General features: G+C 57.1%; 7 protein-coding genes across 7 annotated transcripts; 2 read left to right on the top strand and 5 right to left on the bottom strand.

Annotated features, from left to right (window-relative positions):
• Window positions 1–46: 46 nt before the first annotated feature.
• On the bottom strand, window positions 47–2,250 carry VDAG_06982 (uncharacterized protein; the record flags this gene model as incomplete). Its single annotated transcript, XM_009655887.1, has 5 exons — window positions 47–217; window positions 390–744; window positions 805–1,928; window positions 1,985–2,109; window positions 2,205–2,250. 5 exons carry the CDS (start codon window positions 2,248–2,250, stop codon window positions 47–49), a joined length of 1,821 nt encoding a protein of 606 aa, XP_009654182.1.
• A 3,058-nt stretch (window positions 2,251–5,308) lies between these two features.
• VDAG_06981 (ribosomal biogenesis protein Gar2) lies at window positions 5,309–6,819 on the bottom strand (the record flags this gene model as incomplete). Its single annotated transcript, XM_009655886.1, has 5 exons — window positions 5,309–5,965; window positions 6,025–6,070; window positions 6,129–6,606; window positions 6,671–6,730; window positions 6,792–6,819. 5 exons carry the CDS (start codon window positions 6,817–6,819, stop codon window positions 5,417–5,419), a joined length of 1,161 nt encoding a protein of 386 aa, XP_009654181.1. The 3' UTR covers window positions 5,309–5,416.
• Window positions 6,820–7,564: 745 nt separating this feature from the next.
• Window positions 7,565–8,393, top strand: VDAG_06980 (uncharacterized protein; the record flags this gene model as incomplete). Its single annotated transcript, XM_009655885.1, has 5 exons — window positions 7,565–7,712; window positions 7,800–7,824; window positions 7,914–8,049; window positions 8,119–8,221; window positions 8,284–8,393. The coding sequence occupies 5 exons, from the start codon at window positions 7,565–7,567 to the stop codon at window positions 8,391–8,393; spliced, it is 522 nt and encodes a 173-aa protein (XP_009654180.1).
• A 2,337-nt stretch (window positions 8,394–10,730) lies between these two features.
• VDAG_06979 (uncharacterized protein) lies at window positions 10,731–11,901 on the top strand (the record flags this gene model as incomplete). Its single annotated transcript, XM_009655884.1, has 2 exons — window positions 10,731–11,390; window positions 11,452–11,901. 2 exons carry the CDS (start codon window positions 10,731–10,733, stop codon window positions 11,899–11,901), a joined length of 1,110 nt encoding a protein of 369 aa, XP_009654179.1.
• Window positions 11,902–12,153: 252 nt separating this feature from the next.
• Window positions 12,154–13,286, bottom strand: VDAG_06978 (uncharacterized protein). The gene is made up of 3 exons (XM_009655883.1): window positions 13,040–13,286; window positions 12,721–12,805; window positions 12,154–12,610 (listed from the first exon to the last, which is right to left on the bottom strand). Exons 1-3 carry the CDS (start codon window positions 13,100–13,102, stop codon window positions 12,552–12,554), a joined length of 207 nt encoding a protein of 68 aa, XP_009654178.1. The 5' UTR covers window positions 13,103–13,286; the 3' UTR covers window positions 12,154–12,551.
• Window positions 13,287–14,994: 1,708 nt separating this feature from the next.
• On the bottom strand, window positions 14,995–18,090 carry VDAG_06977 (pumilio domain-containing protein; the record flags this gene model as incomplete). Its single annotated transcript, XM_009655882.1, has 5 exons — window positions 14,995–16,418; window positions 16,474–17,398; window positions 17,511–17,627; window positions 17,692–17,724; window positions 17,872–18,090. 5 exons carry the CDS (start codon window positions 18,088–18,090, stop codon window positions 14,995–14,997), a joined length of 2,718 nt encoding a protein of 905 aa, XP_009654177.1.
• An 825-nt stretch (window positions 18,091–18,915) lies between these two features.
• Window positions 18,916–19,787, bottom strand: VDAG_06976 (uncharacterized protein; the record flags this gene model as incomplete). Its single annotated transcript, XM_009655881.1, has 4 exons — window positions 18,916–19,063; window positions 19,113–19,312; window positions 19,404–19,430; window positions 19,551–19,787. The coding sequence occupies 4 exons, from the start codon at window positions 19,785–19,787 to the stop codon at window positions 18,916–18,918; spliced, it is 612 nt and encodes a 203-aa protein (XP_009654176.1).
• Between the last annotated feature and the right edge of the window lie 2,955 nt (window positions 19,788–22,742).

The following is a 22,742-nucleotide window of genomic DNA, read 5'->3' as shown; positions in this document are numbered from 1 at the left end:
GCGATGAGATAGAGAGCATGGCTCTAGAGAGCATGGCTCGTTGCATTCATTGGTCAATTGCCGCCACCCCTCCGCGCCTTTCGTGATCCTTCACCCTGCCGTACCAATGTGATGCACACCGAGCGGCCATCATCTCGCTCCCTGCCTGACCTGACCCCGGCTGAACGGCCTCCCCTGCGTCTACCGAAAAGCACGCAACGCCATGTAATGGGTGTCCCTACCACGGGAACATTTCAAGTATTTTTCTCTTCTTGCTCTTCACACCCTCAACAAAACAGCGCTTTCTTCTCCTACACCTTCTGCGTGGCGGCGCTCCCTGGGGAAGGGACTCTCACGCCAGTGTCATGATGCTGCTATGAGCCCCTCTCCGACCTCGCCGCGCTGCTCACGCTGCCCTTCCTCTCGCTGCCGTCGGCGTCTGGGCTCAGCGCCTCCTGGGCCTGCCGCTCGAGGAAGCCCGTCCAGAGATCGGCGAGCGACTCCTTGTTGGCGGCAGTGCCCGACGTCGTGTCGGTGAAGAATTCGGCGCTCAGGGACGGCGTGCTGGGCGTGCGGTGGAAGGGGGAGGCGGGGAGGCGGAGCAGGCTGCTGCCGGAGGTGGTGCCCGGCCGGGCGAGGCCGGCCTGCTCGCGCTGTTCGTCGGTCCAGTCGAGATAGCCGGCCATGACCTGGAGGATCTGGAAGCGCTTGGGGTCGGAGCGGTCGAGGGTGAGGAAGTGGAGCAAGTGGTTGGTGACGACTTGTCTGAAGGGGGGAAGCGTCAGCTACGGATCAACATATGAGCAAAATCCGTGAACAGCATACCTGTCAACATTGTCTTCGGGTTTGGTCTTCTTGAGATAGCGGAGGGCTTTGGTGAGGTGGTCGTTGAGCACAATGGCCTCGTGACGCAGCTTGCCGATGAGAAGGTTCTTCTCCTTGACCTCCTTTTCGAACGGTGCCGTGCGCTCGAGCTCCTTGGCCGCGCTCTCCCGCGCCGTCTCGGCTTCCACGGCGCGGGCGTCCGCCTCCTGGACGAGCTTCTTCAGCGCCTGCAGCTGCTCTTCCGACGTCTCGACCATCTCGCGGAGCTCGCGCTTCCGCGCCTCCTGGATGTCGCTGAGCGCCTTCTGCAGGCTGTCAATGGCCTGCGACTGCTTGTCCCGGTCGGCGGCGGCTTCCTGGTAGTTCTCGCGCAGGGTGGCGACCTGTTCCTCGAGCTCCGCCGTCTTATCGACGAGGCTCTCCTTGACAGAGCGCTCCTCCATGGCGATGACCTCCCACTCGCCCATGGCATTCGTCGTCGTCTCGACCTCCTGCTTGAGGTTCGACACGAGCTTGGCCATCTCGTCCCGCTCCTTGACCCAGTTCTGCTGCGACAGGTTGCTGCGGCTGCGCAGACTCGTGACCTCCCGCGTTGCATCTTGCAGCTCCTCCCGGAGCTTCGCCAGCTCGCCCTCGGACGACTTGGCGCCGTTCTGCAGCTCGGCGTTCTGGGACTCGATCTGCGCCTCGAGGTCCTCGATGCGCTCCTTTGCCTCTTCGAGCTCGGCGCGATCGCGCTTCAGACGCTCGCCGAGGGTCGACTTGAGGTGGTTGACCCGCTCGAGGAGGCCCTCGTACTGCTCTTCGGCGTGCTCCTTGGCGCTCGTCGCCGCCTCGAGCTCCGTCCTCAGCTGCGCCGTGTCTTGGTCGTTGGCTTCTGGTTTCGGTGCTGCCTCGAGCTGTTTTCGTAGCTGTTCCACCTCGGCCTTGAGAGCATCCCTCTCCCTTGCGAGGGCGTCAAACGCGGCGGTCGACTGCACGTTCGTCGTGTCGGCCGCATCGACGGCGGGCTTCGCTATTGGGGGGTTCGCATGGCCGTTGCCGTCTTGCGCGTCATTGTGGCCGTTGACCTTTGGTGTCGCCTCGACGGGCTGCTCAGCCGCCTCCTCTGGTTGTGATGTCGCCTGATTGTTCCATCAGTATCACAGCACGATATCATCAGAGGGTGCAGTCTTGTTACCTCGACAGGCGTCTCTGGCTCATCCTCACGTTCATCAGTGTCGCGTTGCGGCGCGGCAACGTCTACAGGCACGACATCCTTGGCCTTGTTGGCGTTCTTCTTCTTGTTGTTCTTCTTCTTCTTGCCTGCAAATGCGGGTCCCATTAACAAACGATGTACACCCGCGAGACTGCGGTGGGGGGGAGCGGGTGTGTGTGCCCTGGACAATGGGAGGGCGTACCTGACGGCGTGGAGACGGGATCCGTACTCGGTGCGGGAGTCGACATGATGGGCAGCTAAGCGCTACATCGAGAGGCAAAGCGAAGGCTCGATTCGGCGTGGGCAATCGTCAAATGTGTCCTGCTGCGAGGTTCTGCGAGACGGAGACGGCGTACGTGGAGCATGCGCGACGTTCCATGTACAATGTACAATGTACCTACTACATGTACCTAACCTTACACGAGACGTGGAAGGGTCTGGTTAGTCATCGCGCCAACCGCGCCAGCTCGATGGATGAACCCTGGTCTTGGACCAGGCACCCCAACAAAGGGACAGCCCCTGGCATGCTGTACACACCACCTACATACAAGACGGCTGGTTAGACTGGATTCGTGAAGGTCAATTGCCAACCGCTTGTCGAGTATCTGGCCTCAGGACCACACCAGATGCGGCCACAATGGTCAACTTCCCACGTTCGTCTTGTTCTTGGTGTCCGGAGTAAGGGCCGTGGCGTGTAGCCAATGGGGCGCATTCATGTACCATGAATGAGGCATCGCCATGAAGGGGTCTTGCCGCATGGGTGATGCCAACATACTGATGCCTTAAGACTCGGGATGGATGTCATGAATTTCAATGGCCTACGGTGTCCAGGCGGGCCCATTCACCCGGACCTACCTCGACGACTCATTCATCCAAGTTATCTCTCGGTGGTGGACTGCACGGCAACGTCAAGCGATGTCTTTTACCGTAGGATCATGAAAAGGATTCTCAGCCAGCTTTTTACTCTACAAGAAGGCTTCGACGTCGCGTAGAATGAGCAAGGGGGCTCGCCACCGGATCCCGTCGTCTTGAAGCTCTCTAGCTGCCCGAAGGGATCTCTTTCAACCTAAGACTTCTGCATTGTCAGAGCCCTCTCAGTCCGCTAGACCAGTGACGCGGCCGAGGAGCAGTGCGCCGAATGTGAGAGCAATTGCAACAAGGAGCTTACACCACGATACATAGCGGCATGCACATTGGCTTTTACAAGTACTCATCAGAGTCGGCAATGGTGCTGCTGTCTACGAGACAACACTTGCGAGATGATGCTGGACGGGTGATGCATTGGGCTCAGTACCTAAAGACCATGCCCTGCCCTTTTCCATGTGAGCGGTACCAGCTTGGCATCTTTTTCATTTTTGGTACTCAATCCGGACCGAGCGGTGTCTATATCCAGCATTAACTGCCGACTATAAGTTTCACCGCCCAATAGTCGACCGCCAAAGTGGCTACATACCAAGTCTCGCTAGCCAATACATGTCTACAGGTCAACTATAGATCATGGCTGCGCTCAGATCTGGCTCTTCTGAAGGTTTGGATGAACCTTTTGAGGCTTGGATGGTATGTAAGACACTGCACTCATCCAGGGGCCGAACCGAATCTGTGACTCGACAGGGTTGAGTTTCGATCGCTTCCGCTTAATATATTCAAGCTGTAGTGGCTTGCCATCGTCGTTCCACAGGCAAGCGACCCGAGACCCATCTCACAGCCAAGCTTGGCGGCTCCAACAGTAGAGGCCGATGTGAATAGAGAATGCGGTCTTGCAACTCGACTGGGAGCGAGTTCAGTAACGTGGCCCGCTGCGGGCGTCTAGTCATCCAGAGAAGAAGCTCGATGGCCCGGCTTGTTGGGGGGTTCCGGCCGTCGAATAGTGCCGCTGGTTGTGTTCCTTCCATCTCTCTATCTCCCGTAAGTCGGACACTTGCGACCTGTCGAAGATTGAGAAGAGCGTACGCGGTGCTCCGTCGCAGTGTTGCAGGCTGCGTTGCAGTTTGCAAGGTGAAGTGGCGTCGTATCTCTCGAGACCACTATTCAGATCTTGGACCAGCACGAACCAGGACTCGCCGGCCTGGACGAACTTGGAGGCAGGCTTTTGCCACTCTGGCAGGTCACAGACGAATGCATAAGTTCCTCCCGGGCTGCGATCCCAACCGGTTGGCTCTACTACCGTGAAGTCAAGGGCGGCGATGCGAATTGTGGCGATTGCTAGTTTGAGAAATGTTTCTTAGTTGTACGAGTGTCGGAGTAAGTGTCACCATGTATGTCCAAAATCTTGCAAGATTCTTCCCACAAAGGACTTTTCTCTTGAGAGGTCGCCGACATCCAAGTTCCAGCATGGAATCGACAGATCGCCGGAAAATGCCGATGCTGTCGGAGCCGGGAACGGTGTTACGGGGAGGAAGTCGTCCACCAACAGAGCGCGGCGGCACGCAAGCTCCAGAGGTACTGTGGAGGAGCCAGACCGCTTATTTCGACTCAGCACACCTCGGTCCAGATCGAAGACCCATGTACTGTCATAAAGACCATCTCGCCGGTCGCCGAATGGATTCACAATGTCATATACTTCAGACCAGCAGGCTTGGATACCCTCTCGTAAAGTGTAAATAGCTGGCCTACGGGTTGTGAGATGTTGTCCCTGAGGCGGTTGGGCCAGCAGTTTGGCAGTGTGCTTGTGAATCACCTTTGTTTCGGCCTACCATGAGCCTGGCGAACTCGTCAAAACAGCGCGCATCGGAGGCATCGGACTTCTGGTAGCCCTGCCAGATTATGGGGTCTGTGACGAGACTGTAAGCAATGCTACCGATGGGAGGAAAAGACCACAGTCTTGCTGTCCACCTTGCTTCAAGTAAAACAAGGCACCCATATCTATTGTTCAGCGCCCTGGAGGGAGAGGGTCGGTGGGTGGATGTGTTGCCAGTGCTGGAATAGTGCACTCACTCGACACCCAAACGGTCCCTAAGCCTGTCCATCCACCCCCGTCGCTTAGTCACAATCCTTATCGGGTTGCTGGTGCTGGGTTTTTAGCCAGCCTCATGGATCCCTCTTTGGACTTTTCCTCTTTTCTTCTTCATACATATATTTACTCTTCGCTTGAGGGATGTGAGGAGAACCACACTCAAGTGCCTTTTCCGCGCTCGAGCTGAAGTAGACAGATACCCTGCCCTTTATAATCCCAGTGCTTGCCCGGTTTTCCACGGGTGCAAGGGGTTCGCTATGAGCATACATACCAGAAACATCATCGCCATCGCTTTGTGACTGCAACGCCTCGAATGGCCGGATCAAAACTGTCCACATGCAACTGCGCTGTTTCCAACGTCTGCAATTGACCGAAAATGTTGAAGAATATCATAACCCGTGCAAAAATGAGTTCCCCCAAACTCCAAATCTACAAAGCACCCCTCACTATTTCATTCGCGTTCATGCCTTGGCCTTCTTCGCCTTCTTGCCCTTCGCTTTGGACACCTTAGGCTTTCCCACAGCCGCAGCTTCTTCCATGGTCGCGACGGCAGTTGCGTCCTCCACCGCAGGAGCGGCCTCGACAGCCTTGCCCTCCTCCGCACCCTCGGCGGCGACAGCCTCGAGCGCGGCAGGCGCAGGAGCTTGCTTCAGCGCGGGAGCCTCAAACTCATATCCGAGCTCCTTTAGCTTCTCTGCGCGCTCCAGCCGCCTCTTCTCCTCCCTGGAGATCTTCTCGACCCAGGCCGACTCGCTTAACGGACGAGCGAGCTTGTTGCCCATGATCTTGCCCCACGGCGTCTTCTTGAACCGCCTGTTGGCTCCCTTCCAGATGTCGGCGTGCAGCTGATCACGGGGCACGAGCTTAACGCGCAGGATGTGGCCGAACAGGAGGTAAGAGTTCATGGTGCGGGCCGCAATGTCGGCATCACTCTCAGACTTGAACTCGATGAAGGCGTAGTGCTTGGACTTTCCAGTGTGCTTGTTCCTTGACAGGCGCAGTTTGGTCACCTGCAAATGAGGATTAGTTGTCTGCAGAAACGGGGAGCGGTGAGGTGAGAAGAACGTACGGGTCCAAACTGGTTGAAGTACGAACGCAGCTCATGCTCGTAGAAACTGCACAGACTGTCAGCATTCATTCATTTTTTTTGGCGAACGCGATGGTGAATCATACCCGTGAGGCAGGCGACCAACGTAGATGACACCAGGCTCGTCCTTGGCGGCATTCTTGCTCGCGGCCAATGCCTTCTTCTCCTTCTTGGACAGCTTGGGGATCTTGCCGACATCCTGACCAGTCTTGAAATCAGATCCCTTGTCGGTCTGGCCAGTCTCCTCAGAATCAGAGTCAAGACCCGCGGCCAGAGCCTGGAGCTCAGCATCGACCTCGCCATCGTCCTCCGACGCGTCATCCTCGAAGGGAATGACCGCCTCCTTCGCCGACTCGACAACGGTCTCCTTGGGCTCTTCCTTGGGCTCTGCGATCTTGACCTTCTTGGCGACCTTCTTCTTCTCCTTGACGGCGGGGGCGGACTCGGCTGCGACCTCGGTTTCGACATCGGCCTTGACCTCAGTTTCGGTCTGCTTCTTCGGCTTGGCCGCGGCCTGGACGGGCTTCTGCTTCTTGGGGGCGACAGGCGAACTCTCCTCAGCGGCTAAAGCGACACGTGGTTAATTGATTGTCGGGTAAAGCGGTGCTGACTCTTGTGCGAGACGGACCCTTGCGCTTCGTCACCTTCTCGACCTTCTTCACAACAGGCTCCGCGACATTCGTCTTGGCTGGGGCACAATTAGCTGTTTTGACCCATATGACAGTCTTTCGGGGGGATGCGACGCGTACACTTTCGCTTTCTAAGTTCGGGGGCCATTTTGGACGTGTCGTGGGGTTGTCGTGGGTTCTATCACTTCAATGTACTGAAGATACCGTCGACCTCTGCACTTGCGGCGTGGCTGGCGAACAATAACCAAAGAAAAATTTCCAGGTTCTGCCATCCATGTGCAGCTAACCCGACCCTTTGTGGGAAGCGGTGTGGCAAGACCCCTCTAGTCCCTCCTTCCAGCGGCGTTCTTCAGTGGGGAGCACCTCGACGGGCAGGAAGCACTGACCTCTCCTGCCACTGCCACCTGCGATTAGGTACCTTGTGCAGGAGCCACCACGGGAGAACTGAACCACCCTGAGCCGCCCTGAATCTCTCGTCCAGTCTATTCACGAAGAGCTGCCTCCATCCTCTGTCTGCCTATTGACCTTCATGGGCGGCATTGCAGCAAAGAAAACAGACACATCAACAATCCCTTGGCAATTCAAACATTTATATCATTTTCTGGGCTCGACAGACGGACCGCTCTTCTCGCCTGTCAAAGCGCACCCCTCCACCCAAGGCACACACAGCCTTCAGTGCATCCACGTGAAGGCTTTGGCCTCATTCATTCAGCCCCCGCACCGCCCAACTTTTGTAGAACTAAGCTCGCAACTCTGATCCGCCAGAACATTTCAAGAATTTGACGCCTATCTCGGCCAGCACACCAAGCCTCATCAACCCAGTCAATGTGATTGACCGCCGACCACCTGACTTGTCAACAACTGACTCGGTCCGGCCTCAGACCTTACCCGCGATGACAGTCTCGGAAGACCAGTTAACCCACGAGGAGGTGTGGGATGATTCGGCCCTCATCGACTCCTGGAATGAAGCTTTGGACGAATACAAGGCACGTCAGAACCGCGCTTTGGTCCCCTCGACCAACAGGAGCGACCGGCCCCCACGTAGTTTTTCTTTCCCCCCACAAACAAAAATACTCCATATTCATAGCCATTCCCCGCCAAAGGGGAGGCAAAACTGGGCAGACCTAGAGCCGCGCGCGTCTACCACCTCGAAGTAGGTCCCAACCTCCCTGTCACGGGCCCCCTTCTCTATCAACAGTCAACTCTAATGGTGATCATGGCAGGATCCTCAAGACCTTGCAGTCAGAAACGCGGAAAGGCGATCAGCCAGCTGAGGCAGATCTGCCACCCGGTGGCGTGGAAGAACCCCATAAAGTCAGTCAAGTCCTGGCCCCGTGGTATCCGCAACCCTGCGGGCATCCTGTTGAGGCCACTGAGGGTTGGCCTGGCCTTCCTCCATGTGGCTCAGCTGTCCCAGCCTGTTTGCTGACGCGCGTGGTCGCTGTAGGTCACCCCTGGAACTGCGCCCCCAACAGCACTCGTGTCGGAGTCGAGGGACACTCCAGGAGATGCGACGGCAGTGGCATCCCCACAGGTGCTGCTTGGAACAGGTAGGTTCTCGCACTCTGCTGCTTGCCGAGCTTCGCTATCGGGCGGCTGACGACAAGGATAGTGCAAGATGAGGGTCTCAAGAAACTTCTTATGTCGTGGTACTACGCGGGGTACTACACAGGGCTGTATGAGGGGCAGCAGCAGCAGCGTACACAGCCGAGCGCACCGTGAAAGGCGCCATCTGTACCGATGGCCAAACCCCTAGGCCAAGCTTTCGGACGAAATCTTGATGTCGCTGTGGGGAATCAGACCAGATTCGCCGGACGGAGCACCAACTCTATCTGATCAACGGGCTGCAAGCGAAACTCTGCGACACGATCTGTTCCACGACGCACCGGCACTCAAGCTAGCCACGTTTGAGGCTCGACAAGGCATGTGTCGAGGCTGGGCGCCCACCTAGAGCTAGCTTCAGCACTGCAGCTTTGCCAAGAAGGAAAGGCCTGGAATCCATGAGGACAATCGGAGCGATGGGCATCTAGCACTGCGCCATCATGGCCTTGTCTGGATCGGCGCATCCAGCGACGCAGTATCAGATTGTGACGAGTGTTGCCCCTTTTTATCGTCCGTCCGCAAATTTCTGCCAGAACTGTTTCGTTTCGCCTGCCACGGTTGGGTTATCTCACAGCTGTTCAGACCTCATCCCAAGTATGGCAGCTTCGGGCCTTCCGACCGCAGGGCTGATCAATGGGAGCCTTCAGATATTTCGTCTTGACAACATTGACACGATTGGAGAACTACAAAAGCAGAGTGCACTCGATGTCGCGACACTGACAGACGTCACAGATAATGCTGCCCGGCCTTCCAACGATTGTGATACCGTGACAGGCACGGCTGAGCACGTGCTGACGAACGTGCAATGAATCAATGGCGATACATCAGGCTTGAAGTCTCGGTAATCGACTTGCCGCACCACAGCACAACGGCACTGCGGCACTTCACGGAATGACTGCGAGAGCTTCGATTGCGCGGCTCGCTGTATTGTTGCGCAGGATTTAATTTCAAAACCCCCACAGGCCTCCGTTCCCGCGTGGCTTTGAGCAGTCAGAAAATCACGGGCCGAAGAGTTCACTGGTCCTCGTCATCTCAAGAAGCAGGGCACCCTTAGCAATAGCGGCCATCGCGGTATCAGACTAGACGAGAAACCCCTCTCTGACAGCAACCCAAGAGATGGGCAGAGTTCGTGCGACGACATGGGTTAAAGCGTTGCAACCATGACGAGGCGCCTTGAGGGTAGCCAAGAAGGATGTTTCAGAGCCTCCATGCCGCCGTTTGGAGTTGTGGGCACGTCCAAGCAACTAGCGAATGAGGGCGTTCAGGGGGCCGATTTTCCCTACAGGCGAGCGACAGGCGGATGCGACTCAGCAACCCGCCAAGGCAACCCGCCAAGGTGCGTGAGCTGTCGTCTCTAACTCGTCGTGGCTGGTCGGGAAGGCTGGGCGTGTGCCATTGGCAAACGTACCCCAGTTCTTAGCTTCCGGCAGCTAAAATCCCCCTTTCGCTCTTTTCGCCCGCTGCACATGTTCCAAGGGGTCCAACCACCACCAGCTGAGCCAGTCCGGTGCCTGAGTTTAAGGTTTAGCGCAAGCTATGCTTCCTAAGCTCAATGGTCGAGTTGCGCTGACCCGAGTTACGACGGGATCACGCGAAGGATTATTGCTGTGCAGCAGGTATCGCAAGCTTGCGAGGCGACGACAACAGCGTCGCCATATTTCGAAGCCTGCAAAGGTACCCAAGGAGCCATTCGCACGACAGCAGCAGGATCAGCAGGCGCCTGTCAGTATTATTGGTGACAACGGCTCTCAGCGTCTTGCGGAAAATGGGCCGCTCGGGCCAGGCAAGGGGCCCAGCAACGCCCAAACGCGACTCGAGACGGATCTGTCACAGCAACCCCTTGTCGAGCTTGCCCACACAACCCACCTTGGATGCTTCGACGACGATACCGAACCCCCTGTACCGCCTGTATCCATGTCCTTTTCCTCTGGTCTTGACCTCCGTCTTGGGATGGCAATGCAACCACCGCCGTTCCTCCATCGGACGCAGGCGACCCGAGCGGCGTCAACCAGGGACATGCTCTCGTCTTGTTTCGAGTGCAAGCCATTGCAGCCTCTTGGCCCGCTGCGCCCCCGACGTGCCATGCCTTTCGTCCCTGCTCCGAGCGCGTCTTGGGAGCTTCATGCGACCTTGATTTAAGCACTGATGTTGCCCTTTCCGTCTCGAAATAGTTTCTGCTTTTGCCCTCCATCTCTTCCTCTCTCTCTCTTCAGTCAACTCGTGTGCTCGCTCATTGCCGTGTGGACTTTCATTCCCTTCACGTTTTTCATTCACTTCACTTCACGAGCAGGAACTCGCCGGATCCATCCAGCATATTTCACACCTTTGCATCCCGTTCGACACGGCCTCCTGAGGGAAAAACACGTCTTTACCAGCCAGTCTGTGATCCATAACAGTCAAAACGTCTTCCGTCAATTCGTCTTAGTAATACATACTCCAACAAACTAAATCGACAAGATGAAGTTCTCCGCAGCGCTCTCCATCTCGGCCGTCGCCGCCCTGGCCTCCGCCACGAACCACGAGGAGTCGCCGGCCAAGGCCTTGTTGCCTCTGCCCGCCGGCATGAAGGGCCACGGCATCACCGAGGGTTCGGACACCAACGTCATTGTCATTTGGGTCAACCCTGGTAACGGCGCCGACACCACCACTGTCAACCAGCAGGTCACCGTTACCGAGACTGTCGTCGTCGGGGGCGAGACACCTGCCGTCCACCCCCCTCCTGCGGCGCCTCCGGTCCACCCGCCTCCTGCTGCTGCTCCTCCGGCCGAAGCCATGCCACCTGCGCACCCTCCTCCGGCCGCTGCCCCTCCCGTCCACCCTCCTGCCGAGGCTGTCCCCCCGACTCCCGCGCACCCTGGCGCCGAGACGCCCGCTGCCCCTGCCGCAGGCGCCACCCACAGCGTCACCGTCGGCGGCCCTGGTGGTCTTATCTACGCCCCTGACCAGATTCACGCTGCTGTCGGCGACATGGTCATCTTCACTTTCCTGAGCGCCAACCACACCACCACTCAGTCCAGCTTTGACCGGCCCTGCGACCCCCTGGCCGGTGGCATGGACTCTGGCTTCATTCCCAACCCTAACAACACTGTCGAGCCCCCTCCTCAGGTTGCCATGCAGGTTATGGTCTCTGACCCTCTTTGTAAGTTGCCCGTCTGCCAGATGCCAAGGTTTTCGCGAGCTAACGGCGCCAGGGTTCTACTGTGCCCAGGGCCCTCACTGCGGCAAGGGTATGGTCTTCTCCATCAACCCTACTGCTGAGCGTACCCATGCCATGTTCCAGTCGATGGCCATTCAGCAGAAGGGTGAGGGTGCTGCCAGCCCCATTACCGGCGGCTCGCCTGCTCCTCCTGCTGCCCCGCCTGCCGCCCCTCCTGCCGCTCCTCCCGCTGCCCCGCCTGCCGCTCCTCTTCCCGGCGCCACCGATGCGCCCGTCGCGTCTCCCCCGGCTCCCGGCGGCGGCAACGGTGTCCAGAACGGCGTCGGCCAGATCGACCAGAACGGCGCCTGCGTGTGCACCGTCCAGTGCGACATGGGCTCGTTCCCCAACCTGGACATGCAGGGCGTCGGTGCCGTCGGTGGCATGGGTGGTTCGATCCCCATCGGCCAGCCCGTCCGCAAGAGGTGGTAAGCGAATCGTGGATGTAAGCTTGAGCCTCACGCTGCTCGCTTACGGGGAGAGATATACCAAACATTTTCTTTTTATCACATTTATTTGTCCGGAGTTGAAGACGAGATGAAAGGAAGATATGATTGGCAACGCTGTTGTAGACACCCGCTTGAGACAACTGGGACTGGCTGGCCTAGAGCTCCATGGGGCCCTTGGAAACAGGGGTTGTACACACACTTTGAAGTATGACTGGTTCGTATCTTTCTGGATATGTCCAAATTAATAGGATTTGATCATGACTGCAACTGCTTGCGCGTGACTTGATTGCATGTGAGCGAGCCTGCGAAATCGGTATTTCGGGCGCTTACTGGGCACCTCGGAAGCCATCTAGGAGACGTCGTCGTGAGAGGTCAAGTAGTGGTCTGTGGGCGCTGACGCCGACTCTGGAGAAGCAAGGAAAAGCAACGTCAGTGAACAAATGAGAGAAAGTTGAGGAGGCAGAGAGAGTCTTGGTCAGCATTTCATTTCGTCACGACGAGTCTGACTGCTATTTGGCCTGGGGGCCGCATCCGTCCTCCTCACGCGGCGACCGCATCCCATCAAACCGCGCCCACCACCCCGACCCTACCTCTCTGTCTCTCCTCGTCGCGCCTCGATCCTGCTCAGGTCATCTATTTCTTGCCCTTGTCCTTGGCAGGCTTGTCCTCGCCAGTGGCCTTGCGTGCCTCGGCTGGAGCGGAGCAGAGCGTCAGCGAGGTCCTACCTCGAAGAAATGGAGGATTTCGGGGCGAAGCGCGTGCGCAGGCAGGCAGGCAGGCAGAGGAGGAAAGAATGACATACCGGCCGCTTGCTTCTGGCGCATAATCTCAGCAGCGCTCTCGCGGGAGCGCTGGAGCTCGGTGCCACTTTGGCTGTTGCCGGATTTCTGCATGGGCACGTCAGCTGCACGGTCCGTTTCTTCTCCTCAAGGCTCTTTCTCTCTCGATGATGATGAGGATGGCTCGGCGGGCGAGCGTCGTTGTCGTCGAGCAGGCGTGGCACGTCTCATCACTTGAACTCATTCATTCATTCTCTCCTCCTCCCCTGATGTCGAACAAGGGGGGGGCCAGGTCGAACATGTCGGAAGATTCGGGGCAGATTCAGGGCAAGGTGCTCTCACCATGGCAGCCTGCTTCTTCAGGTTCGCCTCACGGGCCTTGTCGCGCTGGTTGCCACGGGCCATTGTTTCACTTGGTGATATCCCACCGAGCTTTTCTTTTCCTTTGGTCTCTGTTGGTCTTGGGCACGGGACTTTCCCCGAGTATTCGCCTGGTGAGTGAGATGCGTTCTCTGGCTGGCTCTTCAGGGGTTGGTGGTGGTTGGAAGCCGGAGGACAGGGTGGGTGAGCGCGAGGGTGATGGGGAGTGAGGTGAGAAAAAAAGATGAAGCAGGCAGGCGGTGAGGCTGCGTCCTTTGTGCCCAGGCTTTGGCTTTATTTGCCTTTTAGGGGGGGACAGAGAGGATATGTAGGGGGTCCAGACCTGCAACGGGAGTTCCGGAGTTTCTGATTGGTGAATACCGTTTCTCGACCAATGAGATGCCTGAAAAATCACAATTGGCTCTGGCGCCCGACAGTCATCAGTTATGGATGACCATTCCGACCAAAACCAGCGTGGTCTGTCATCAGCGGCACTTCTTGTCCGACACGCTCACCGCGACAGCCGGAAGTCAGGACAGCGGGAAATGCACTTGACACATCACAGGCGGTTCGGAACACTGGCAAACTGATTGATCTGCCTATTACAGCCAGGAGCAAAGCGCGATACGAATCCCTCCCAGCCAAGGGTGCTCTGCTCCAACACCACAAGTCGATGGATGCCGCTATATGGCTACTGAGCGCGAGACGTCCAGAGACATCTGGTTGCCCTCAGCCTCCTGGTGAGAAAGAAAACAACGCCACCAATTTTGTCCCTACGAGGGAGAAACCCTCTGATACAGGCAAGGAGGAAATGAGAAAAAAAAGCTGAAAGAACACGTCCACCGCATCTTGCTATTCCTGCCACAGGTGGCTTTATCATAGAGCCCCGTTTCCCAGTCCAGAAACCCGCGTTGCCGCCGCTTTCCTGCCTGCATTGTGCGTTCTCCCAGTCAAAGTCATGGAAGAGTTTTCAAAGTAAACCAAGGTACAGTGAAAGTTGGAATCTTCTGTTCGGGATACGGACCAGGCAGCGAAGCCCATGCTGTGTATGCAGAGCCAAATGCTTATAGGAAGAAGGAAATGGGCTTCAATGCAAGGAGAGTCCACGCTGGCTGAGCCGCAAGATGTATCGAGTTGACGCACATCTCGGCTTGGTCCTCCAACGTCTTGCCCAGAAAAGAAAAAGAGGGCTCCGCCTGCCGGAATCCAAAACAAGACGCAGCAGTCGTGTCTATCCAGGTCCTTTGATCGCCAAAATGAGCAGGCGGTCCTCAGGATCGAAAGGGGCGGCAAAGTTGAGGGTAGAATGCAACGATGCAGAAAGTGACAAAGGGAGAAAGAAACTGAGAAGAAAAAAACAAGAAAAACATCCTAATGAAGAAGAAGAGGCCGAAATAAAAACGTTCGTTTCGTCTATGTCCATGAACCGAGGGTTATATGTTTTCCCCCCAAGTACACGCCAACCAGATCAGAAAGCCCCCCCTTGTCTGTGGAGGGTAATCCCCGACGGTGGCTGTCCTGTGGCAATGCTCACACCTCCCCGGCGAATGCCCGTCTCCATCGTTGGCCCATCCATGCGATCCGCGGTCGTAGTGTACAACGAGAAGCAGCGTCAGTTCCGCAAGAAGGAAGAAAGAAAGACGTGTTCTGAGTTTGAGGAGGGGGTGGAGGTAGTATACGCGGATGAGGCCGGACAGAGAGACCCAGGCCAGGGAAATCGTCGTTTGTGTAGTGCACAGAGAGTAAAAGGAAAGAGCGGTCGTCAAGTCGTGGCAGCGTCACCATGCTGAAATGAAGAGGAGGGCAAAAGGGCTAATGAGAGCCATGTAGCCACCCCTCGTAACGTAACGTAATCCGTCGTGTCAAAGCCGTTTTTCCTGCATATCGTACCACTTCCAAGAGGCGTGTTCCTCAGGTGCTGCGTTGTCGCAGGCACCCTACAGCCACTGGGAGTCATCGCCGTTGTTGGAAGCTGCGGTGCCGTTACCGTTGGGAGCCTGGCTCTGCTGGTTCTGCTGGCCCTGCGGGACCTGCTGGGCCTGGCCCTGGAATTGTTGGCCCTGATTGAGAGGCTGGAACTGCTGCTGCGGCTGGAACTGGGGCTGGGCGGGGTTCCAGGCCAGTTGAGAGGGCTGCTGAGGAGCCTGGCTGGCAGTGGGAGAGGCAACAGTTAGGTTCGAGGTGTGAGGGTAGCTCATGGCCTGGGCAGTCCCGTTGCGGGCGCCACCGTTGACGAAACCGCTGGGCAGGGCGGCGCCAGGCTGGACAATCGAAGCGCTGTTGACCATGGCGCGGTTCTGGCCAGGACGCAGGGGAATTTGGCCTTGGGTGTTGTCGGCAGGGGTTATCTGGCCAGACGAGGTGGCGCTGCCGCGGCTGTCGTAGGCCTGAACCTTGGCCTGGATGCGGCGGCCGTAAGGGGTCGAACGCACAGCGGGCAGGAAGGGGCGGATAACCTCGACCATGCGGTGCTTGCCCTCGGGAGTGGCATACTCGAGTGCCGTCTGAATGACATAGTTGGCATACGAGTCCCGCAGGAGGCGGTCCATCTCGCCAGGCTGGAGGAGCTCGTCGACAATCATGTCACGGCCCTGGGCCTGAGAGCAGCGCAGAAGTTTCTCAATGACGTTGGAGCTGAACTTGTGGCGAGAAAGCTGGCAGATGCGGTTGCGGAACATGCCAACGACTGGCTCGGTAAAGGCGGGTTCGTTGAGGTCGATGATGTACTGGACGACGTAGTTGCCGAAGGGATCCTGGACGAGGACAGGGGCATGTTCCGTAATCTTGCCAATGAGCCAGACCTTCTGAGCGCCATCGGCATGGTCGATGCAGCGCTGGAGAACGCAGCAGCCGTGGCGGTGGGTGCCGACATCGACGCAGTGGTTGCCAACAGCGTCGAAAATGAACTGGGCATCAGGGGCGCTTAATTTGTTGAGGCACTTCTGGATGACATGGTTGCCATTCAGATCCTGGATCAGCTCAACAACCCGGTAGCGAAGGGCGTCAATGATCATCTGAACCTGGATAGAGGTCGTGACAAACTCAATCATCTTCTGCAGCGCGCGGGTGCCGTGCTGGTTCAGAGCGATACGGACCATGTCCTGAGCAGCGTTCTGAATGAGCACCGTTCGCTCATCGTCATTGCAGTACTCAAGCAGCTTCTGGCAGAGGTAGTTGCCAAAGGGATCGGTCATGAGCTCGATGACGTGCTGGTTGGTCTCGAGCCAGATCATGTGGACCTGGTCAGGGTTGCGCTCCTCAAGCTTCTTCTGCAAGTAGCGGCAGCCATGCTGGTCTTTGCACAGCTCGTAAATCTGACCACCGACGTGCTCAAGAGGCAGGTTCTGGTAGCGCTGCATAGCTGTAACAGGGATCGGATTAGCATGCGTTCATTCCGACTAGAGGAGAGTGCTTACCGTCATTGTCCTGCTGGCGTCGGTGCTGGATCACACGCGCCTGGCTGTCACGCGGAGCCGAATGGGCAGGGATGGCAGGAGTGTACAGAGAACCGTAACCGGTGAAGTTCTGAGGCGGGTAGGCCGAGCCGCCATTGAGGTTCAGATTCTGCATGGCAAGAAGTGGAACGCCGTAGGCACCGTTGAGCTGACCGTTGTTCTGGGGGTTATACATGTTGACAGGGCCATTGCCGTACGGGTTGAAGCCTTGGTTGATGCCGTTCTGGCCAGCACCATTGGGACCAGCAACACCAGCCTGGCCAACATTGTTGAGACTGTTGGTCTGCTGGTTGATGCCGTTGTTGCCACCAAAAGGAGCAGCATTCTGGTTGAGGCCGTTCAGGCCGTTGGTAGGGCCAAAGGGCGCAGCATTCCCGTGGAGAGCGCTCTGAATGGACGGGAGGTTGCCGCTCTGCTGGCCCGACCCAATGTTGCTGTCCGACGACAGCTCGCGGCTGTGACGGGGAGGGGCTGCACCGGCAGGAATGCGACCGATGCTAGCATTGTGGTTGTGGAAATGCTGCTGAGCATGGTTGTTGGCACCCGAGGCATTCTTAACGGTCGGGACCGAGTTGGCAGAGAAGGAGCTCTGCAGCTTGGGAGGAGTAGTCATGTTGCCGTTGCTGGTAGGAGACACGACTGAGTTGCTGTCGGAAGGGTTCTCGGAGAAGTACTTGAGGTCCAGAGAGTGACGGACCGACGACGGACGCGAGCCGATGACGGAGCCGTCGGCGGAGGACGAACCGTTGAGCTGAGCGTTGATGCTCGAGAGACTCTGTCGGGCGCGATGACGGTTAATATGACCCCAACCGTTGGTGGATGAAGACGCGTCAGGTGCAGGAGACGGGGAGAGAGCAAGGTCAAGAGCAGCAGAAGAAGCGGAGAGCTGTGGGCGATGTCCGACGTCAGAACCGTGGACAAAGACGAGGTGAGGCAGCTCAAAGGTCGGAAAGGGGATAGGGATGGAGGATGATAAGTGAAGGAACCAAAGCACGAACACTCTGTAAAGGGAAAGGAAGGGTGAAGGTGGACCGTTTGCAGTGTGGTCGGGAGACGGGGTAGGGCAAGGGATTTTGGGGATGCGTCTCAGTAGCAGGAGCAAAAACGAACAACGCCTTCCACAATGCAAGAACAATCAATAAACTCTCTTGGCCATAGCTCCGTCGAGAAAGCATTCACCATAGTTCGGGGGCTCGTCTTCCATATTGCCGCCTGAAGCTCACGTGAAGGTTCATTCGCTGAGCCATGACAGGCAGCCAGCCGGCCAGAGGGCAAGTGGAATAGAAGCGGAAGGAGCGGTCAGGTAAGAAGAGAGAGAGAGAGAAAGAAAGAAAGAAAGAAAGAAAAAAGTAGACATACCATTTGGCCCTCGGCGCGAACGAGGGTAGGGAACTGGTCATCAGTCAGAGCCTGGACGTACTTGGCGTCGCCAGCGTTGTCGTCCTCGCCGAAGAGGAAGCGGGCAGTGCCAGTCTGGTCAAGGTCCGCGCCATAGAGACCCGTACGAGAACGAGTGACGGGCATTGAGTAGCGGTTGTAACTGTTGTCAACGGAACCAGGTCCCTCTTTGTCAGCCATGATTCGTGACTCCAAGTTCTTCCGAGTGGGCAAGCTGGAGAGTTTAAAGATTAAAGCTGGGATGAAGCACGATACGGGGGAGCTGTGGGGAGAAGAGGAAAAAGCGTATGTGCTAGGATCAGGAAAGTCGTGTCAAAAGGAGATAGGGGACGTCAGATGTGAGAGTGAGGATTGCGCTGGAGACGCAATAATATCAGAGGATAACAGATGAGGAAGGAAGATCGTGTCCGCTGGGTAGGCACCGAAATGCCTGCTAAGAAGGGAAGCTGAGGCAAAGAGCTTCTGTGCACTTTTCCTACAGGCGACGGTTCTGGGAAGTGACGCCCATTGAATCTTCCCATCCCGTGAGAGTGAATGCTCTCAAGACAAGATAAAAGCAACAGCTTGGGGAAGGCATGGCAGCATCTCCAGGAAAAACCAGGTAAGGAGTCTAGATGTTTGGGGCCAGTGTGAAGATGCCGGGTTCAATATCCTGTCCTGAAGAGAATATTGACTCGCCGTCAACTGCAGCAGCACTGCTTTCTTCCAAGGTATCATGGCCCAGCAATGAGTATGCAGACATGGGGATGCAGCAATGGGGATGATGGGGTATTGTGAGAGACTTAGGGTTGTCGCGCGCCCACTCGAGCCGCTACGAAATGTGATCCTTGTCGAGGAGTACGGTTGTCGGGGGAAAAATCCCGAGAATTATTCATCACCGGCCGAGATACTCGCCCACAGCTTGTCCACATAATCGAAGCGAGCTAGGAAAGGAGGGGATGGGGGAGACTCACGCATTCGAAGAGCGGCGGCTCGATGAGTCTTGCCTGACCGCATTCCTCTTTCTCATCTTCGTCGCTGTTCCTCCTCGAAGCAGGCACCGACCTCGAAGGAAGATGGTGCTCGTCGAACGCCATGCGTGCGGGACTGCTGCATGATGCCCGACTGCGGCGACGCGAGGTTCGACCCCGACCGGCCGGCCGGCTGAAGAGCCCTGGTGGCGACGTCAAGCTCGAAGTCGAGTACGGTTGGGGCGGGAGAACATGGAGGGGAAGCCGGAGCTGTCATGGTATTCAGGCGGCGTCGTCGGCTCGGATTGGTGACCAGCTCGCTGGAGATCGTCCTGCATCTTGAGAAGCTCCATCTCCTCGCGTCGCTGGACCTGTTCCAGCTTCTGCATCTCGAGCTCGAAGCGGCGCTTCTGGTCACGGAGGCGTTCGTATTCTCGCTTTTTCTTTTCCAGCTGGGATTTACGGTCAGCAGGCTATTCGTCTCCGTCGGGCTGGGTTAGGCGAGCAGAGCACATGGTACCCTCGCTTGGTGAGGCGACATACCAATTGCACCTGGGAGTTGCTGTACGACTACGCGATCAATGTCAGCCCAAAAATCCCCGTCAGGTCCGAACGCCCGTCAGATTCCACCCCCAAGCAGAATGGCAGACAAGGGCCTTGATAGCACGCTGCTCTCAAGCAAGTACATACGTTTTCATATTGGCTCGGGTCGGGCCCAGCCATGGGGCTGCGTAGGGAGGTAATAGAAGACAGTGTTGGTACACGCCCCGAATCGGTGGTGAAGCGACGAGGCAGGGTGGTTCGTAGATCGTGAGTCTGGACTGGGTTGGGCATGCGCGTGTTGCCGTTCCGCGGAGGTGAGACAAGGTTGTTCATGGTCGCCTCGTTGCGAGGCGACTGCTGAGATCGAAAGCGCAAGTCGTCCATTTTCTTCTCGTTCAAGCCGTCGCTCAATGTTTCCTGGAACTCTCTCTTTCTCTCGCTCTCTGTCTGTAGAGGCTTGTCTGTTTCCTTCTCGTGTCGTCCTCCGTTCTGCGTTACTACAACAATCTTTCGTACACGCCCGCAATTGGGCTGGGTGGGAGAAGAGGGATTTCGAGTGGAGGATTGTTCGAGATGTTGGTCTATCGGCGCTGCTGGTGCCGACGAAGGGCAGCGGTCAGCAGTGGAAGCGTGCCAGATTTGGCGTGGGAGGGTCGAAAGGCAGAGGACAAAACGTGGTGGAGGGGGGGGGGGGGGGGGTTGTGGCAGAGGAGGAGAGACAGGCGAGACACTTCAAGATAAAGAGGCAAGGCAAAGGCAGGCTAGAGCCGTCAAAAATGGTAAACTCAGGTAGCAGGGTAACGGGCCACACACACGCGCTATGGCGAGTCGGAGGCGGGGGGTCTTGGGTCTTGGACCGTTGGGGGTAATGATGGGCGATTCGCGAGCGCGGGAACCCAAGAACCGAAAGCCCAAGAGCGACACAAATGGCAGAGCAGAGGCTGAGCTGGACCAAGAATCAAGAAGGCAGACTCGCTCTCTCGGGAAGAGAGAGTGATAGCAACAATTCTTGTAGGCTCGAGTGTGCTCAACATACCCAAGTGTCGTTCGGCTGCTTCTGCCTGTCAACCCTAAGGTAGGGGGTGATGCACGAAGCCCTATGCTTCTGACGGGCGGGATTCGCTCGTTCCCATCGCGCATGTGGCCAAAGGCCAACACTGATTGGGGAAGCCCAGAAGACCAGCAAAAGGGGGAAGAGGGGTAAGGGTGAAAGACACAAACCAAGACTGATAAATAATGAGAAACAAAAAGACGTACCATGGACACGTTGTTGAATGTGCTTGATACACTCTTCTGATATGTTATGATCTTTGCTGTCACCAAAAGTGAACAAGCTCGCTGTCGCGGCTTGAGATAGTTGGGTCGGCAACCTCAGGTATGAGGCAAGTGAGGTGGTAGAAAAGATAGAGGCGACAGCTCTTCTCACACACGTCACGTCGCGCACCCTGGAGAGCCAGAGGCGAACAGGCCGAAGAGGTTGGGTAGGTAAAGAGTAGACAGAGATATACACACGGCACTGTCCATGTAAGAGGACAAGTCCAGGTCGAATCAAAGAAGAGAGAGGAAAAGGAACGAAACAAGCACACTGCACAGACGCTGACGACCCTGGCCGGGCAATAAAGGACGTGGGGAGACGAGAGCGACGCGACAGTTCCAGATAGGTCAAAGGGCAAGGCCCGATTGATGACCAGCTAGCTCCCTCGCTCAGGCGGAGAACAGAAGAGGGGGGCACACTCGAGGCTTGAGGCTTGAGGCTTGAGGCTTGAGGCTTGAGGCTTGAGGGGGCGGGAGGAAAGAAAATGTATCGTTCAGGGCCACGGAGGCACTGCATGAAGGACACCAGGACCACGACTGGGAGCTTGATCGTGGAGCCCCCTCCCCCAAGGATGCGGCTTTTCTAGCGTCCATCAGACCGCAGACTGATAAACCGCCCATGCCCGCGCTCCTCCATGTCTCCTCTGGGTACCCCGGTCAATCTCCCCTTCCCTACCATTGTTCACACTCAGTCGATGGCTCCCGAGGCCCAGAAGCACAGCCAGCGATGGCCCAAGAGACCCCTGCGCTAACGTTGCTCCACCGGTTGGTCCCCTGGTCCCTCATCGCTTCTAGCGCAGAACCCTCCTCCGGCGGGTGAGTGTGTGGGTTGGTGAGATGGCCCGAAGGGTGTGTGGTGGGACGGGCGACGCCGCCTGGTAGGGTATCTCAAGCAACCCCTCAGTAGCGCCAAATCGGCGGAAGACTTGCCTTGGGCGTGGGCATGCGTGTCCCTAAGTCAGGTACCGCCTGCCCACGTCACACATCCTGGCTGGGGTTGGTGGGATGGTAAAGCTACGAACCTTGACAGTGAGACACCGCGCGGTCACCGTTCATCGTGAAAACCGACTTGTCGGTGTTGCCCAGGCCTGTATCGTAAACTTTGCACGAATGATGGTCTTCTTCTGAGAACTCACATCATTGAGTTGAGCAACACAGGCAACAGAGTCACCAAGTGGACCAGGACAGGGAGCAGCAGCGCCTCGGTCCCTCCACCAGCGTGTGTCTGACCAAGGCGTTGTCAAGGTTGTCCAGGGAGGGCTCGGCACACTAGAGCAGCACATCATGAACGGTCGGGCCTAGCACTCCCCTCCATGCCACTTACTGTCAGGGGGCGCTTAGCTACAGCCTGTTCCGCCTGTTGTCTGATTTGGGAGAGGTACCCCTTTTTTTTCGCAAGTCGGTCCGCGTAGCCAGCCATTGCGTCCTTCCTCCTGCCACATGACTGTGAGTCCAAGGTCTTCCCAGGTGTCCGTCAGCGGTGAGGACTTCGGACGACCAAAGTTGAACAAGAGCGGGAGAAAAGGTGTCCCGTTACTGATGACTCCCACAAATGAGTTGGCCGTTTGACTTCGTGGCATTGAACGCCTCAACCGTAGTGGCCAGCCGCCACTGGAGACCACCTTGATTGTGGCCCAGAATTGCTACACCGCAGACCAGCTCCTTTATAGGGTTCGTTACTTGCCTTTTTTCAACCATAACGAAGCCCGCGATTCGTCCCCGCTCCCCGTTCTGCAGCATCGCAGGAGGCCGGGTCCACCCACCTAGCCTTGGCGGTGTGTGGCCACAGTCGGAAAGCACTCAGGCAGTGCCAGTACCATTGTGTCGGCGCTTTCTTGCTTCGTTGCAAGGGAACGGTGAGCAGCAGCCTTTCACCGACGGACGACAGATCTTGCATCGAAGCCGCTTGGTCCAATCTCACACGATGAGAGATCTAAGCCACGTCCGTGCTGTGTTCGCGTTCCACCTGTCAAATTCCTTTTTGGGAGGAGAGTATACAATAGTCCGTGCCAACGTTGATCGCAT

The sequence above is a fragment of the Verticillium dahliae genome, genomic scaffold (assembly GCF_000150675.1).
Source record: "Verticillium dahliae VdLs.17 supercont1.15 genomic scaffold, whole genome shotgun sequence".
In the NCBI taxonomy this organism is placed as follows: Eukaryota; Fungi; Ascomycota; class Sordariomycetes; order Glomerellales; family Plectosphaerellaceae; genus Verticillium; species Verticillium dahliae.
This window is presented reverse-complemented; position numbering and strand designations above follow the sequence as displayed.